General features: G+C 45.9%; 1 protein-coding gene across 1 annotated transcript in view; it reads right to left on the reverse strand.

The window, feature by feature from the left end:
* Nucleotides 1–6076: 6076 nt before the first annotated feature.
* Nucleotides 6077–17627, reverse strand: part of adgra3 (adhesion G protein-coupled receptor A3) — a 75410-nt gene continuing 63859 nt past the window's right edge. Inside the window, exons 11-19 of the mRNA XM_083639628.1 lie at nucleotides 13854–14012; nucleotides 13494–13661; nucleotides 12718–12925; nucleotides 11992–12200; nucleotides 11589–11713; nucleotides 10617–10740; nucleotides 9901–10046; nucleotides 9089–9184; nucleotides 6077–8410 (exon numbers count right to left, since the gene is read on the reverse strand). Of these exons, the coding sequence (XP_083495754.1) occupies nucleotides 6835–8410; nucleotides 9089–9184; nucleotides 9901–10046; nucleotides 10617–10740; nucleotides 11589–11713; nucleotides 11992–12200; nucleotides 12718–12925; nucleotides 13494–13661; nucleotides 13854–14012 (2811 nt within the window). The 3' untranslated portion in view covers nucleotides 6077–6834. The remainder of the gene's footprint in view (nucleotides 8411–9088; nucleotides 9185–9900; nucleotides 10047–10616; nucleotides 10741–11588; nucleotides 11714–11991; nucleotides 12201–12717; nucleotides 12926–13493; nucleotides 13662–13853; nucleotides 14013–17627) is intronic.

Below are 17627 nucleotides of genomic sequence, written 5' to 3' on the forward strand. Positions count from 1 at the left end.
TTTAATTGCCATCTGTGGTGGAGGGGGGATATGACTGTCTGTATGAGAGTATGTAGCCTACTGTGTGTGTGTGTGTGTGTGTGTGTGTGTGTGTGTGTGTGTGTGTGTGTGTGTGTGTGTGTGTGTGTGTATATTATACATATATACACATATATATATATATATACATACATACACATACATACTGTATATGTGTGTGTGTGCTGTGTTGTGTTGTGTTGTGTTATCCTGTGTTTGTATCACAAAAACAAACTTAACACTATCACACAAGATTGCTATCTGTGGTAAACGTTTTGTCAAAATGGAAACAATAGCCCTGTTTGAAACCGTTCCCTATTACAGAAAAAAGAAAACGAGCATGCCGCGGTGTCGCGCAGTGTCTGAATTCTCAACTGTTAATTTGATTCACTTCAACTCGACAATAAACATTCTAAATTCCCCCCATCTTACTTCCTGTTGCAGCAGTGCTTGCTAGAACAATAACTAACAGGAAATAAGCTAGGTTCCAAACTGTTGCCTAGCAACATCATTTCATGAACTGTAACTCATTTGATCGTTCCCCATCACTAGAACACTACATGTGGAAGAGTGAGTGAGTGAATGAGTGAACCATTCCGAACATGGCTAATGAGTCACATGAAAGTGAAACCAAGACCGTAACATGTGTTTGTGTGTTGTATGGTATATTAGGGTCTTTTCTCACTTGGACCTCTTTAAGTGGATCAACAGAAACGGGACTCAATTATTTTTGTGTTTACATTGTCAGTTAATTTGAAAGAGGACTCTGTTCTCTTTCTGGTCCACTTCGGCTCTGATGGGGCCTCAGTCCTCTTTCTGTTCACATTATATGTAGTTCCACTGGAGCTCAGACCTTTAGTGCTTTGGATTATGAGTAGTTTTCACTTCGAACAAGATGGCTGTTATTATATTTGTCTTGCACTATATTGTATGTGTTGGATAAAAGAAACATATCTTTCAAAACCTTGTATCATACTAGCCTACATTAAACCAATGCAGGTTAAGTTCTGTTACCAACACAGAGTTGCCTTAAGCCTATCAGAAAACAGCAAATAGGCACATGGGCATAACAGGTAGAAGTCAGGCAATACACTCCCGAGGAGGTCTGAGTTCACTTGGAGGGCTGAAAGGGTCCAAGTGTCAAAACACCTTTAAAGTGTCCCAACCGGCCCACGGGATGACTTTGCAAGGTGTGAAAATGGCAGTAATGAAATGTAAAGAATCTATTTTCAATGGCCTTTGATATAGAGAAGGTCAGTTGCCGTTGGTTGTAATGCACAGTTAAGACAGTATACTTGATCATTTGTTTGATAGGCCTATGGTAGCTGGGACACCCCTATGTGAAAATGTGTTTTTCACTGTTTTCCTCATTTTCACTGTTTTCCTCATGATAATGAACAGAGTATTGTCCTTGACAATTGTTGTATTTAGTGTGTATCGTGTATGTCTTTTTAGTAGTTACTTTTATACGCTAGTTCTTTTAATGTGTCACTCTTCTACTTGTTTAAGCTCTGTCCTTAAATGAGTGAATTTCCCACTTGTGGGATTAATAAACGCTATCCTATGTATCCTATCCTTGTTTTATGGAATGTGCAAAAACTGATATATTATTGTTGAAATTGCACTTAAAAAAAAAAAGAAAACTAACCAACGCTAAATAAACTGGCTCTGCTACACGATTCAACAGGACACAAATTGTAGACATAATGGTTTGATTTAGATAACCACAATGAAGGTAAGTCCTATTTCCAAGTGTTTTGGTCTTGACTTGAACGTTAAGCAACAAAGATCTCTGTGAAAAGCTGGCCACAGCCTACTTGTTGTATAATATACTGTACAAGTACAAATGTACACTTGTTCCTCATTGTTCATGTTCCTCATTAGCAGAGACTGGCTCTAGTCTAGCTGTTTCCTAAAAGCTAAAGCGTGGTGTTGTGGTTAGCATGTGCGCTTTGGAAGTGGGAGAGTGTTAGAAGACAAGTTGTAATTCATTTTCTGAAAAACTATTAGATGTTCGAATAAGAAAATACTTGGGTTGTCCTGTGAATAGGTAAACATTATGCATAGCCTACTGGTAGGAATAAACGTTCCCAAAACCATTTTAGGTTTAGCCCTCATGGGGACCACCATTTCATTCCTACTCAGAATTTAAACCCTGCTACCGGTATGCTAATGTTGACTAGATAGTGCCACTGACACATACAATTCATTTACAGAAACAGAGGACGAGGAAGGCATATTCAATTCAATTCAAACTTTATTTCAGACCCAGGGAGATCCATAATATAATAAAAAGAAAAACAATAAAAAAGGCAGTACAATAAATAGTAAGTGTTGATAACAGCACACAGGTTACCAAGATACTCAGGGTCTAGTATACAGACATTTTCGCCAGTGGACGATATAAGGACTTTTATTGTAACAATAATGGGTATAACGAGCTATAAGCAGGTGGTGGTGGCAGCTGCAGCTTGTCCACCGGTGTGGTCATTTCCAGAGGTGGTGCTGATGGCATGACCGCAGTTGATGGTACAGCCATTTTCAGAGGTGGTGCTGATGCTGGTACAGTTCTCTTGAAGAAGTTTAGGCATCGCAAAACCCTCTTCAGTAGGGGAGACTTCTTTTTAGACTCAGTCTGTCCTTCTCTGCCTTCGTGCGTCAGTTTGTGGCAACGGGCAGCATGGTGTTCCAGCTTCTCTGTGAGTGCAGTCTGGTGTTCCAGCTTCTCTGTGAGTGCCTGGATTACCATGTGGAGGTCGTTGTTCTTTTTAGACTCAGTCTGTCCTTCTCTGCCTTCGTGTGTCAGTTTGTGGCAACGGGCAGCATGGTGTTCCAGCTTCTCTGTGAGTGCAGTCTGGTGTTCCAGCTTCTCTGTGAGTGCCTGGATTACCATGTAGAAGTCGTTGTTGTCCTGTATGAGGTCTGCCTTCTCCTTCTCCAACACCGCAACCCTGCTCCTCTCTCTCTGCAGAAGTTCCTGGTTGCCCTGCTTTTCTTTGCGCAGTTTTTGGGACAGGTACTGCAGTCTCTCCACATCGGACATCTGCTCGAACCGCTCAAACCGGTTGGCCCCCATGTCACTGCAGGAATGAAAGTAGTAGCTAGTAGTAGTAGTAGTAGATCGTTTGAAGGTTTTCAGGTCTGTGTCTCTGTGTGTCTCTGTCTCTCTCTCTCTCTCTGTCTCTCTCTGTCTCTCTCTCTCTCTCTCTCTCTCTCTCTCTCTCTCTCTGTATTGTGTAGTAGACCGGATAGACTCCTGAGTATGCAACCTCCAGTATATATAGCCCTGAGCCGCGAAGATGATGACACCACAAATGACGCATTTCGGGTGTCATAACGACGCCGCACCGTGATTGGTTCTGAGGTCCCACCACAGATGACGTCATTTCGGGTGTCAGAACAACGCCGCACTCTGATTGGTTCTGAGCGTTCTATGGGTCCCTCTGCTGTGCAAAGGGGTGACGCGGGGACCTAGCAAGCTAACTTGAAATAAAGATCGTGAGTTCCCAAACTCCACACAAACCACACATATAAACACAAAGCTGCCCGTTGTTAGCTCAATACAGTTTAAACTAAGATATTCCATTAAAAAAATAATTTTTCCAGCCACAGATTTAGCTACTACATCAACGAACTTCAGCGTTAGCTTTAGCTAATCGCTCCCTGCTAACATGAGTTCCTGTTGCCAAATCTCGCGAGTGTGTTGCTGATAGCGACAGGTCTTGAACAAGTTTATTTTTCTCCTGATCTGTCTGAAAAATGCAATTTTAGTGTCAGAATATTCTGAAGGTATGTGGCTTCGGAGAATGGGCAGAATATTTACTTTAATGAATATGGGGGCGATTCAAATAATCTGTCATAATCTGAGATCACGTTGTATAGTTTACAACTGTAATTGTATGTATGGATATTATCACGAATATATAAACTGGAGACGAGGCTCCGTTTAGCCCTGAGAGGAGGAAGAAGCGCTTCTCTCAGATGAATGGTTTAGTTAGCTGTGAAGCTAATGGAGCTAACGTTGGAGCGCTTTCCCCCCGGAAATGTCTAATGTCCAAAACCTGACAGCGTTGGTGAACTAGCGACTGTTGAAGAGATCTTTGGGCTGTTTGAAGAAGAAGCAGAGTACGAGGAAGAACATCTAAAGATCTTCCTAATCCACTGAGTTGACTGCTTCTGAATAAGGAAATGGTGTGTAACGACTTAACAATTCATTATATCAGGCTAGACTCTTCTTGTTCCAAAAAGATCAAGCAACACTGTTGGACACTGATTTAAATCCTGCAGTGCGGTTACACAGAGTAGCCATACCTCCAGACTTCCAGCAGTTGTTGGTCATTAAAGAAGTTGTTTTCCCTAAGCTGCAGGAGTGGAGCCCCATTCTGGACCAGGAGAGCACAGAGCACCCACAGGTGGAACTCTGGATCAGTCAGAATGAAGACTAGCTTCAGGAGGGCCCAGAGCCCCCACACATCAAAGAGGAACAGGAGGAACTAATCTGGACCAGTCAGGAGGGAGAGCAGCATCAGGAAGACCCAGAGCCCCCACACATTAAGACATCCAATCCCAGGCTGTTTATCTGTTTTGTAAATCAATGGTCCATTCACTGTGAATGTTTTCAAATTTCTTCTAAAAGAAACGGGAACATTTGGAGGTGTTGTTATTTATAGCTTATTATGCAATGCTTTTCTTTGTCTGGCCCACTTGAGACCAGATTGGTCACATGTGGCCCGTGAAGTAAAAAGAGTCTGACACCCCTGGTCTAATCTAATGTGTGTCTGCAAGTGAGTATGATACCCTGTAGAAATAAAATATACTGCTTCTGGAGGGTAGCAGAGGACCAGGGCTATGATGCCCTGTAGAAATAAAATATACTGCTTCTGGAGGGTCACAGAGGACCAGGGCTACCACTACTGGACCCCCTTACCAGGCTACCTGATTGGCCGGTTACAATGTCAACTGCTGAGGCTTTGCATTTTCTACAAACACCCTCCCAGGGCTTGAGGCCAGACGGTCTGGTAGAACGAAATGAAATGTGAGTTCATGTGACCGGCTGGTTTACACATTAGGTAGGCCACATTTAACTACAATTCCTTCCTAGCATTATAAGCTCTAAAAAAAAGTACAGTGCAAAGAAGTAATTGAACATTTGACTTCAGCTTGGTGATATATGAATACATGACATTAACCCCAAAAGGTGATGCTATTCCATCTTTGTAGCCGAGCTTCAGCAGGCACCACTCGGCTGTCACATCACACTGTATCTTACTCTCTCTCCCCAACAGTGACATCAAGCTGTGAGTATGGCTGCAGTGTTGGGCTGTGGTACAGACAGAATGGAGGGGGGTGGAGGAGAAAGGTGGAGAGGCACTCCTCTCTGCAGTGTTGGGCTGTGGTACAGACAGAATGGAGGGGGGTGGAGAAAGGTGGAGAGGCACTCCTCTCTGCAGTGTTGGGCTGTGGTACAGACAGAATGGAGGGGGGTGGAGGAGAAAGGTGGAGAGGCACTCCTCTCTGCAGTGTTGGGCTGTGGTACAGACAGAATGGAGGGGGGTGGAGAAAGGTGGAGAGGCACTCCTCTCTGCAGTGTTGGGCTGTGGTACAGACAGAATGGAGGGGGGGGGGGAGAAAGGTGAAGATGCACTCCTCTCATTATCCGTTCTTCTCATGGCAGATCCGACCGCCTCGAGAGTCAGCTGTCAATCACAGCCTTTGCGTCGAGTCAACGCAGGAGCCCAGAATGTACGGGGCCACCCATCAAACCTGCCTATACAGCCCAAAGCTACAGCCAGTCGCAATTAAAGTGTGGCTTCGCTGGGAGAGAGGAACATAAGGCCACCAGAAGTTCACTGAAAAACCCAATTACCAGCTTGTCAAATAAACGCTGTCAGCAAGGGTTGTTCTTGGAAACAAACCAGCTGTGACTCACCTTGGCACCGGCTTCAGAGACCCACGAGAGAGGGGACTGACCCACGAGAGAGGGGACTGCGGCTGTTATCAGAAGAATCCAAACTCTCAATTAGGTGAATGTAACTTTTGGTTTATTATGTTGGAACAAACTAGAAAATGGAGAGAAAAAAAGCCCCCAAGGGTATGCACAGGGCCACATCACAGACCATGCAGTTTCATGTACAAAACTCACAAATGGAGTAAGGGGTTTGGGATTAAAGGTTATAAAAATAGAACATTTACAAAATAAAAATATCTACAGAGCCAGTTGAGTGGCATACTCAATAGTGTGGCTAATTTGTCCAATAATTATTTTCAAATAACTATTTTTTTCCAAGAAAAATGTACAATCTAAACAAAAACAACACAATCATAGAAAAATACATTTCACAGTTGAGGCGGAGAGAGCATATAGAGAGGCAAAGTGACCGCCTACTTCCTGCTTCAGCACTGTACCAGAGATTTTCATCCGCCATTTATTTTCCCATACACATTTCGTAAAATGCGTATAAAAATAGTTTTACTGGTTCAAACCAAACGGTACAGATATATTTAGAAACAGGAGAGATCGCATAACATTTCACTGGGACCAAAACGTAAAAAAAAAAAAAAGCGGGTTTAAAGAAAATATTTTTTCAATGTTGTTTTTTTAAGTTTTGGTCCGAGTGAAATGTTCTATGGTCTCTCCCGATTATAGCGTTAGCTGAACCGTTTGGTTCCACGAAGTACAACTAATTATAAGCATTTTACGAAATGTCTATGGGAAAATAAATGGTGGATGAAAATCTCTGGTACAGTGCTGAAGCACGAAGTAGGCGGTCACTTTGCCTCTCTATAACTATGCAGTCTTTGGCACGGAAACTGACGCTACACAGTAGTTTCGTTTTTCCATAAGCCGGTCTTTATACTGCTCGTACACTCTGTGTTTATACTGCTCGTACACTCTGTGGTGATTAAAGGCAGTGCGGGCTGCTCGTGGTCTTTGAGCGTGCCGTTTGGAGTGATGAGGTTCAGTCCGTATGACTTAGGTTGGCTTTCGAGTTCTGTGTTGCTCGGCTGCTTCACCGCGACAGTGTCTTTACTTGAACTAGACAAAGCGGTAGCTGCTCGCTCAGTCTCTACTGTCACCACTACTGCTGATGCTGCTCCTCCTGCACCCACGGGCCCGTTGGCCAGAGTGACTGCCCCGTTGGCCAGAGTGACTGCCCCGTTGGCCAGAGTGACGGCCCCGTTGCCCAGAGTGACGCCCCCTCCTTTATCTGCATAGCGCGAGCGTCGAGGTAAGCTAGCGCTGTCGCTACTGTCCTGCTGCAGCTGACTCTGATGCCGCTCCCTGTAGGCCATGTAGGCCGCCCGCCGGCTATTGCGTGCCGCCACGTCGTGATGGTGGTGGTGCCGCCTGTGGGGGGCGCTCTGCACGCTTCCCTCCACGCTGGTGGGCACATCGTAGGCGTACTCGCGTAACACAGTCAACCGGCTGGCCCGATGGGCCCGCGCCCTGTTCTTGTGATGCCTGCCCGCATGTCCGTTAGTGGATGACGCAGGATTGTTGTTGTTGTTCATGGGGCGGAACTGCACCTCAACTGGGGCCACGTGCATTTTGATTTCATTGTCTAGCGAATGTTCAGTCAGGCTGTTGTCCAAAATGGCCGCGCCGTTGGCTGGCACCGGTAGCGAGACGGATTTACACTGGGCCGCCTCTGCGTGCAGGTTGGTCAGCTTGCTGCCCGGGGGGGAGGTGCGCACCACGGTGGGGGCACGCACGCTGGGGGCACTCTTATTGGTGCAGGAAGACTCGGCGCTGCTGTGGCCACACTTTGACGCCTCCCCGTTTGCCCTGCCGACAGATCCGGCTGAGGACGCTGTCGTCGTCGCCGCCCCCGGCTGGGGCAGAAGGACGTCTTCCTGCGCAGAGTAGGCTCGTCTCCCAGAGCAACACGCCTGCGACCAATAGCGCCTCATGTCCTGCCGGTTGACACAGTGATGTGCCACCATGAACGCCCCCAGCGCCAGCGCGGCCACCCCGCACAGGCAGGTGAAGGCGAGGTCAAAGGGGTGGTCCTGCGACACAGCCATGGCCCCGAACACCCAGAGGGCCGCGTAGAGCCCCAGTGCCCCTGCCGCGCCCATGAGCTGGGCGACGAAGGTGTGCTCATTCTCCAGGGCCGACAGGGGCACGGCACGGGGGGCCGACACCGTCGAGGAGGAGGCCTCGTGGGGCTGCAGCTGGAGGGTGAGAGGGTGGAGCTGGCTGCTGGGACCGTCCGCCCCGGCCGAGCCCAGGTGCTGCTGCTCCTCGGTGGGCTCCTTGAGCTCGTAGCGGCGCTCGGGGTGGCGCCGCAACTGGAGCAAGATGCTGAGGAAGTACATGCAGTCCACAAAGATGATGAAGCCCACCGGGCCGTAGAAGGCGCCGATGCTCGGCTCCCAGGCCATCCAGCAGCTAGAGGGGGAGCGAGACAAGAGACATGGCATCACACTTTCTTCTAGCAATCACTTTGTTTCAGTGGCTAGGGTAGAGCAGCCACAAAGAGAGGGTTTGTATACAATATTTCTGTAGTTTAGTCCCAATTCTTTAAGTTTCTGTTCCATTACATTTAATAATACAGGCTGCTAGTTAGAAATTAATTAAACTCCAAAGACTTTGGACAGATACGGGTCCAGATTTCTCAATGAGTCAGCCATGTAGCACAATGTAAACAGCTGCCACTGTAGAAAGGAGGGTGGGGTAGTCCACTGTAGGAAGGGGGGTGGGGGAGTCCACTGTAGAAAGGAGGGTGGGGGAGTTAGCTGAAAAGTGGCAGCAGCTCCTTGGTGCTTGGATGCACAAAGCATTAATAGACCTCTATAATCAGAACTTCAGGGACTGAACTTTTCCTCCCCTCATAAAAAAATATCCATTATTTACTAAAGCAACGCACACACAGTCTGGCCAGTTGATAACAAAGCAACGTCTCATGAGGACAGAATGTAAAAGACTTGGGCGGCAGTGTTTGTCTTTAATAGGCAAACACTTTTGCCCAGATAAAATATGACAGCATTTTCCTGAGCACATATTGAGGCACAGGAAATTTAATTGCTTTCTATACAATGTGTCAGCTGAACTGGGACTACTACTTACTATGGCGCATTGGTCCGGCTGCCATAGTTCTTGATGTTAGCGGCCGCAGTGATGCCACAGACAATGATGGGTATCCCTCCACCGATTAAGTAGAACCTTTTGGAGAGAAAAATTCTGTGTTAGCCCTTATTTTAGCAGGATGTGAAAATGGGCATGAAATTAAAATGAAATTCCATTGGTATCTCAGGCATCTACACTGACACCGTGTGGCAGTCGCCACAACAAACAGGACCCCTGATGGCAAGAGAAAGCAGACTGACCTACTCACCACTTCTCTCTTAGAAATATATAAATATAATATGTTTTTTTTTAAATTCCTAACATGTAAACACTTTTTTAAAGATATAAAGTGCACTAGGCTGTAGGCACAATTGTGTCAGATTACAAGACTATTCTTGTCCAACGAGGACAACACAGACTAAAAGACTAGTCCGATTCCTGTAACGTCAGGACACTGTGGACACATTCGGTGGTCAGGTCAAAGACGGGGCATCAGACATGAAGAGAAGGGATCACATGTACGTCACATACAATGAATCCCCCCAAATAAAACTGTACAGTATTTGATCAGCAAGTGTGTAGCCAGTGTAGGAGCTGTTGCTAAAAGTGAATTCTCGTCTATGGCGGCCGCCATTGATGTTACTCCTCGGCGCACTTTGACAACGGGAAACAGTTTGACAATGGCATTAGTCCCGCCCGTTGCGCTGTTTATTGATGCTGATTGGCTAATCGTGCTTTCAACCGAGGAAATCGATGTGTGCATGTCATGATGCCAGACCAAAGCAGACCAAATCTCAGCTGTAGTGTCGTACCTGAGCATCGGCCGTGGCGGGGGCGGCGGCTCGTCCAGCTCTTCGTAGCGCTTGGCCTTACGCGTCACCTGCTTGTAGATGTTGCGCGCGGTCACACCCACCCATAGCGCGGTAGCCAGAGTGGAATAGTGCAGCAAGATGCCCACCTGAAAGAGGGTGTGTATATTGTTGTAATTGGTGGATATCTCATGCTGGAATAAAAGTCTCCATTTAGTCAGTAATCATATTTGTAAAATAAAAAGATTTGTCTAAATTGGAAATTTAAATGAAGTGGTGACACTGCTCTTGTGAAGTCCTGCTGAAAACGACACGTAAAAAAAAAAGACACGTATTGTATTATAATGCAATGCCATGTAAATGCCAGACATGCCATCAAACCATTACGGTACATAAGAACAACAGAACCCAGTATAATGCGAGTCTTAAAAAAACATGCTGATCCTGCAATATTGTATCGGTTGGAAAGTCCCTCCAGAAATGTTCAACTTAAAGTTACAACTTTAATCCTAAGGGGACTTCGTAAATAAATAAATAAATCATATACACTGCCAAGGTTTTCCAGCCAGCCACTTTGTGGAAAATGAATAAGTAATACGTCTCAATTCAACACATCGTCAGGGGAAGAACTGCTGACCTTGATGTTTGAATCAAAGCATGCACAGCGGGGGATGCTGAAGGTGTGTGGGTGATGCGGAGGGGTGTATATATATACTCACCGACTGGCAGACACTGGCGTAGCGCGTCTGATTGATGCCGCCCACAAAGACTCCGCAGGTGAGGAAGATGTGGAGGCAGAGGTTGACCAACATGTGCCAACACTTGCGACTTACGCGGACAGACCTGGATTCACAGACACAGAATCGATAAATAAGTCTGTTTTACAAGCGCTTCCCTCTTATATAGAGGATACAGTCTGTGATGTTGACGCTGAGCCGGCCTGTAACTTTCGGTAATATTTCTGTCATTACCATCCGCCAGGAAGGTTATGTTTTCGGTGTCGTTTGTCTGTTTGGTTTGTCTGGATTACGGAAAAACTACTTGTGTGATTTTCATGAGACTTGGTGGAAGGGTGTAGCATGAGCCAAGGAAGAACCCGTTACATTTTGGAGCGGATCCGGATCCAACTCACAAACAAGCAATAATAGCGAATAATAGTGGGCCATGGCGGACGTCTGTGCTGTCCTTCTAGTTACTATTATGTCCATTATGAAACAAAATGAATCAAAGAGTGCAAGACAAGATGGCGTGTGTACTGGGGGCAGCAGGGGCAAAAATTAACAGGGGTCATGGCAAAAACATACAATGCCTGTGGGGAAAAAAGAAAAAAAGCCCTGCTAATTAAGAGTTCACCCATTTCATATTGTATTTATTGAGTTGTCAGATGTTCATGTGTAAATGAGACTACGGTACTGTCCCCCTTGGGCCACCGTAGGTGATTCATGAGAGCATTTCACTGGGGCATTTATTTCAGTGCGTCCTGGGTCAGAAAACGAGCGGTTTTTGGTAAGAAAAAACACGTGGGACATGTGGTATATTTTGATTTAAAATAAAACAAATGTTAGAGGTGTTTATTGTTTATTGGCCTAATGCTTCAAATGTAATATTTCATTGTAAAAAAAAAAAGTTTGTGTAATAAAATGAGAAGAAAAAAAAAAGAAAAGAAAAAAAGTCAAGCAACCACTTTTTACCTGTGGTGGTAGATGTAGCTGATGATGATGGTGAGCAGGCAGATGAGAAGTACAATGGTAGTGGCATAGATGACTGGGTGCAGGGGCTGGATGCTGGGGGAGAAATACTCCACACTGCTGAGATCCTGGAAGAGACATGAGACGACTCAGAGTCCTCAGAGATGATGTCACATCATTGCATAGAAGTCCAGGAATTACATTGCTTAAGACTATTAATTAAAAGAAAGATAGGAAAACCTAACAACACATGATGTTGTTTGCAAAGCTTGCCAACCCAAACATTGTGAAGCTATCATGCAAATTGAATGAATGCTTGTAACATAGAGAGACTATGTAAAATACTAAAATTCAAAGCCATCATAACAAATGAATAGAGAGGAAGCACCCGAGCACAAAGTCGTACCATGAGCAGGCCGTAGTTTGCGAGCGAGTCACATGACATGCTGGTGAGGTTGTCGTGGTGAGCGAGGATGCGGCAGCCGTCGCTCTGCCAGCCCCCCTGGCCTCCTGCCAGGCTGAGGTTCCAGCAGGCGGGCACGGCGTCCGAGCCGCGGGCGAAGCGCCGCAGGGTGATGTTGACGGGGCTCCGCAGCCCGCGCAGGCTCATGCCCTCTGATCGGCCACGGAGACACAAAGGAAAAACACACACGTTTTCACTCGCATACAATACCAGTCAAACGGATGCACTGATGATTTAATGTACGTTTTTAAATTGTCATTAAATGCTTGAAATGTGCTTCTTAGACAAATATAAATACCGTAGTGAAGTTGTTTCCCTTTTTCCTTCAAGGCAAAGTGTGACTAAAGAATCTAAAATATCAGATGTTTGATTTGTTCAACACTTTTTTGGTCACTACATAATTTACCGGTAATTCATTTTATCTCTTTACTATTATTCTAAAATGTGGAAAACAGTCAAAATAAAGAGAAAATGCATGTCCAAACTTGTTGAAACCGAATAGCTATTTTGATATTGTCATTTTGCCTGCAACACATTAAATGACTAAAACGTTCCGATTTCTCATCCGTAATGATGCCAATGAGGTATTACACAGGCACATAAACACCATCAATTTAACACCATGACATTACCAAAATTCATTTTAGGACGTCTCCACTTCAAACTCACCTATCTTGGTCATGATGACGGGGGTGGCCACACTCCTCCTCTTCCCACCATCAGCCAGTTGGGAGGAGTTGCCGGTGGAGGGGAAGAACTTGCCATTGCGGAAGGCCAGCAGGTGGAGCTTGTAGACCGTGTTGTCCGTCTGCCCGGGGAGGACGGACTGGGACAAGAGAGACTGAGGGAGCTGCAGAGACGCCTCCACTACAGTGCTCTGCAGGGAGCAAGGCACAGCGAATGTGGTCACATTTCCATTGCATTTTCATACGAGAAATACATATATTGTTATGTCAGGGGTGCCACTCTTTTGTCATGATAGATTTCAAGCACTTTTCAAGGACAAATAATTTCAAAATTACATAGAGCCATTCACATATACTAGTCTAAGTCCTTTAGTGCAGATTTGTTTACAATAAATCATTAACACTTAACACAGCGCAGTGTGGAGAGAGTGATAACCTTACTGTAGATAGGAAGAAAGTCTATCAAGCTTGGCCCAAAAATTTTGAGATGCCGGAGGCCCAAGGCTCAAACTCACCTTTTATGGTGCTTGTGTGCTGCTTTCACCCGTTTAAATAAACTGAAACTACTACAATACATGTGATTGTGCGCCATAAAAGAACTGTGCAATGCATGTCCTAAAGACACTGAATGCATATGCGATTTGATGATCCGAAGCTGTAAAACAAACCTCAAATCCCAAAATCCATGACCCAATTTCAGCTGCTAACAAGTCGCAATCACCGCTCTACTCATGTTTGGTATGGCTGGTAGGAACTGACCTTGTACAGGATGCTGGAGAAGGAGCTGGTGGTGTTGCATTTGAAGCTGAGCTGGCGGTCCTGGCCAGGCGTGCGCTCTGGACCGGGCCTCTGAAACAACATGCAGGTCATGCCGTTCCACTCGCTGGCCCTCACAGCGTGGGCCTCCAGCGCTATGTTAGGGGACGTCTGGGAGGACATACAGGACATTCAACAAAAAATATCACACACCGGATTATGTCTCAAGAAATGTGAAGATGTTACCCAGTCTAGGTGAAAAGTGAAAAGAAAAATGGTCTTTATGATGAACCCGAAGCTAAACTGAAACTATGCTGCCTCCCATATTGCAGAGCATCGTGACGTGGTGCTAACTGGACTGACCAGGGAGAAGGCCTGTGCGGTGGCCAGCCGGTGGACAGCGATCTTCTGGAGGCAGGCGATGATGCGCGAGCAGGCCATGGCCTCGCGCTGGGCCATCCACAGCACCCGCTCATCAGCCAGCATCACGTTACTGGCCATGCTCACCATCACCTCACCCAGCTGGGAGACGAGAGAGGGACATGCAACAGCACATTATACATGCAGAAGATTATGAGACATTATGTTGGACTGTTGACATATAAGCCTGGCACTCATCACCTCTATAACTACAGACATTGCCTTATTAACTGCAATATTTGAAATCACTCAAGTGGATACATGCAAATTGTGAATAGGGGTCCCGTGTCCAACCAGGGCATCTCGTTTTTAGCAAGCAGTGCTAAACAGATACGCGTCATTATGTGTCACTTTATTGTAAAGCGTCCTTGGGTTCCTTGAAAGGCGCTATATAAATCAAAGTTATTGTAGAAGCTAAGCCAATGCTTTAAGCCACTGAGGTGCTATGCCAGGGCTTCACCTGATTGACGCACACGTTACCTTGTATGATTGAATCAAAGTCCAGACAACTTCTTGCTTTGATACTCGTTACATTTATTTTCTAGTAATCCTCTTTGTTTCCACAGCATTTCCAGTAGCAAACAAACAACAAATAAACAGGTAACTTAGGTACTGCAGCAACAAGCTGCCTACCGTGGGTGTGTGTGGTCAAAAACTGTATGCTCTTCCGGGCGAAACACCTGATCAGCGCAAAGGGGTCGGTCTTACTTATAGAAGAGCGCTAATTGGCTCCTACACACCGCCCCCTAATTGTTAGTGGCGGCTAGACACAACAATTCAATACAAAACCACAGAGGAGCCAAATATGAAACCCACAAGTACCATAAATGCAGCACCATCACCACATGAAATGCAATGTAATTCAATCTACACCTCTTGTAGTAAACAAAGTTTCGTTATAGGTCTTTTAATAATGTTGTTTTTGGTTTGTAGATTGACAGAACGCACCAGGCCCCTTTTGTCAGGGAAAACCTCCAACACTCTGCCAAGAGGCCAGGAACCACGTGGAGCTGAAGGATCCATGATGACGACAACATCTCCAGCAACTAAACTCCTCTTCTTCTGATTCCACTTCTGTCTTTCTTGGAGCAGCGGCAGATATTCCCGGATCCAGCGCTTCCAAAACAAATCAGAGATATACTGAATTTGTCTCCATCGACGTTTCACATACATGTCAGCGGGTTCAAAGAGACCAGGTGGCAGAGCTGGTTTTCCTTTCAATAGAAGCAGATGATTTGGCGTTAGAGGTTCCAAATCATTCGGATCGTCGGATGACTTGGTTATCGGACGATCGTTAAGAATAGATTCCACTTCACACATAACTGTGTTGAGTCCATCGTCATCCAACATCTGCTGATGCAAGACTGAACTGAGGACGCGCCTTACTGTGCGTATGAGGCGCTCCCAAACCCCGCCATGATGGGATCCTGCGGGGGGATTGAAACTCCATTCCACTCCAGCTGACATAAGAGCTCCTTGAATCTGCTCATGATTTAATGCAGCAAGAGCCTCTCTCAGTTCTCTCTCTGCTCCGACAAAGTTGGTTCCATTGTCTGACTTGATGTGGACCACTTGACCTCTCCTGCTGATGAACCGACGTAAAGCATTTATGCAGGAGTCAGTCTCCAGTGAGTTTGCCACCTCCAAATGAACTGCTCTACTTGCCAAGCAGGTAAATATCACTCCATAACGCTTGCAAGTTGCTCTGCCTCTTCTTATTTCCACAGGTCCAAAATAGTCCATACCAACATTGGTAAATGGAGGTAAATCCGGGATGACTCTCTCCTTCGGAAGATCTGCCATCTTCTGCGCCATAGCTCTTCCATTATAGCGTCTGCAAAAGCTGCATTTAGATATGATCTTCCTGACAGCTGAGTTAGCGTTGGTGATCCAGAACTTCCTCCTCAGTGCAGACAGTGTATGGTTTCGACCACTGTGACCTAAAAGTTGGTGAATATCCTTAAGAATAAGCATGGAAATATGCTGATCTTTTGAGAGAATGAGTGGGTGTTTTACCTCCAAAGGAATTGCTCCCTTGCTCAGTCTTCCTCCAACTCTTAGGAGTCCGTCTTCCCAAATCGGATCCAGCTTATAAATAGAACTTTGTCTGCTTACTGTTCCTGCTTTAGATGACAGGGAGGAAATTTCGTCCTGAAATCTTTGCTGTTGACAATAGCGAACAATAGCCAACTCTGCTTCCAACAGATCTTTTGGTGCCAAGATGTTACTCCTTGGTGTGGCATTTGCTCTTCCCAGTTGACCAGCTTGTGCATCTCCAGCGGCGTTCAAACGCTTTCTCTGACTGCGCTCCAACAGAATGGTTTTCAGTCTGAGAAACCAGGCTACTGACACTTTGAGCCTTTTCCAGTCTGAGAAATATGTCATGAGATGGTCAGTTGCATTGAGTGGATTGTCAACAATGACAACATTCACAGAGGTATCCCTTTTAACCTCTGGATCATCAGAGTCCACTTTGATGTCCCCACCATACTTTGCTGGCCAATCTTCCTCAGAATTCCAAAGAAACCTGGGACCCTCCAGCCAACTGTGGTTCTTTAAAAAGTCAGGCACCTTCATTCCTCTTGATGCAACGTCGGCGGTGTTTTCTTTGGAGCCAACGTGCCTCCATTGTGAAGGGCTTGAAACTTCTCTTATGGTGGTGATCCTATTCGCCACAAATGTGTGGAATCTCTTGTCCTCGTTATTTATGTACTTCAAAACTGAAGTACTGTCTGTCCAAAACACAGACTTGTCGAGCTGCAGTTGAAGCTCCGACTGCAGCATCACATCGACTCTGGCAGCCAGGACAGCAGCTGTTAATTCCAGGCGTGGAATAGTTACAGATTTCAGCGGTGTAACTCTGGCCTTTCCCAATAAGAAAGCAACATGCACATTGGCTCTGTGGTTCTTCAGCCTGATGTAACTTACAGTGCCGTAGCCATCTTTGCTAGCGTCGGCAAAGTGATGCAGTTGGCTGTGCATGGGCTGACCAAAGTCCTTTGGCTTTATACATCTGTCCACCTTGAATGATGCCAACAACTTGATGTCTGCCAACCACTGTTGCCACTGATTTGAAATATCTGGCGGCAAGGCATCATCCCAGCCACAGGTTCTCCTGCTAAGCTCTTGTTGCATCATCTTGGCAGACAAAGTGACTGGTGCCAACATGCCCAAAGGATCGTACACTGAGCTGGATGTGGACAACATGCCGCGTCTTGTTAGAGACTGCTGTTTCACTTCCATCTTGAACTTGAAGACGTCTGACTCGACACACCAAAGTAGACCCAAAGCTCTCTCAATGGGAAGCTTATCTCTGTCCAAATTGAGCTCCTTTAGATCCTTAGCCCATCGGTCTTCTGCAATTGTTTGCAACACTGCTCGACTATTGCTGATCCATTTGTCCAGAATGAATCCACCTCTTTTACAGAGAGCATTGAGGTCGTTTATCATTTGCATGGCTTCACTTTCTGAGCCCAAGCTCATCAAACAGTCGTCCACATAAAAATGTCGCTTTACAGCTTGAACAGTCTCCGCAGAAAAATCAGACTTGCTGTCGTCAGCAGTTTTCCTCAGCGCATAACTAGCGCAACTGGGCGATGAAACAGCCCCGAACAAATGCACCGTCATTCTGTACTCCTGGAGCTCTCTGCTGAAGTCTCCCTTTGGCCACCAAAGAAACCGAAGCAGATCTCTGTCCTGCTCCACAACCTTCACCTG

The sequence above is a fragment of the Poromitra crassiceps genome, assembly GCF_964638095.1.
Source record: "Poromitra crassiceps genome assembly, chromosome: 7".
Classification (NCBI taxonomy): domain Eukaryota; kingdom Metazoa; phylum Chordata; class Actinopteri; order Beryciformes; family Melamphaidae; genus Poromitra; species Poromitra crassiceps.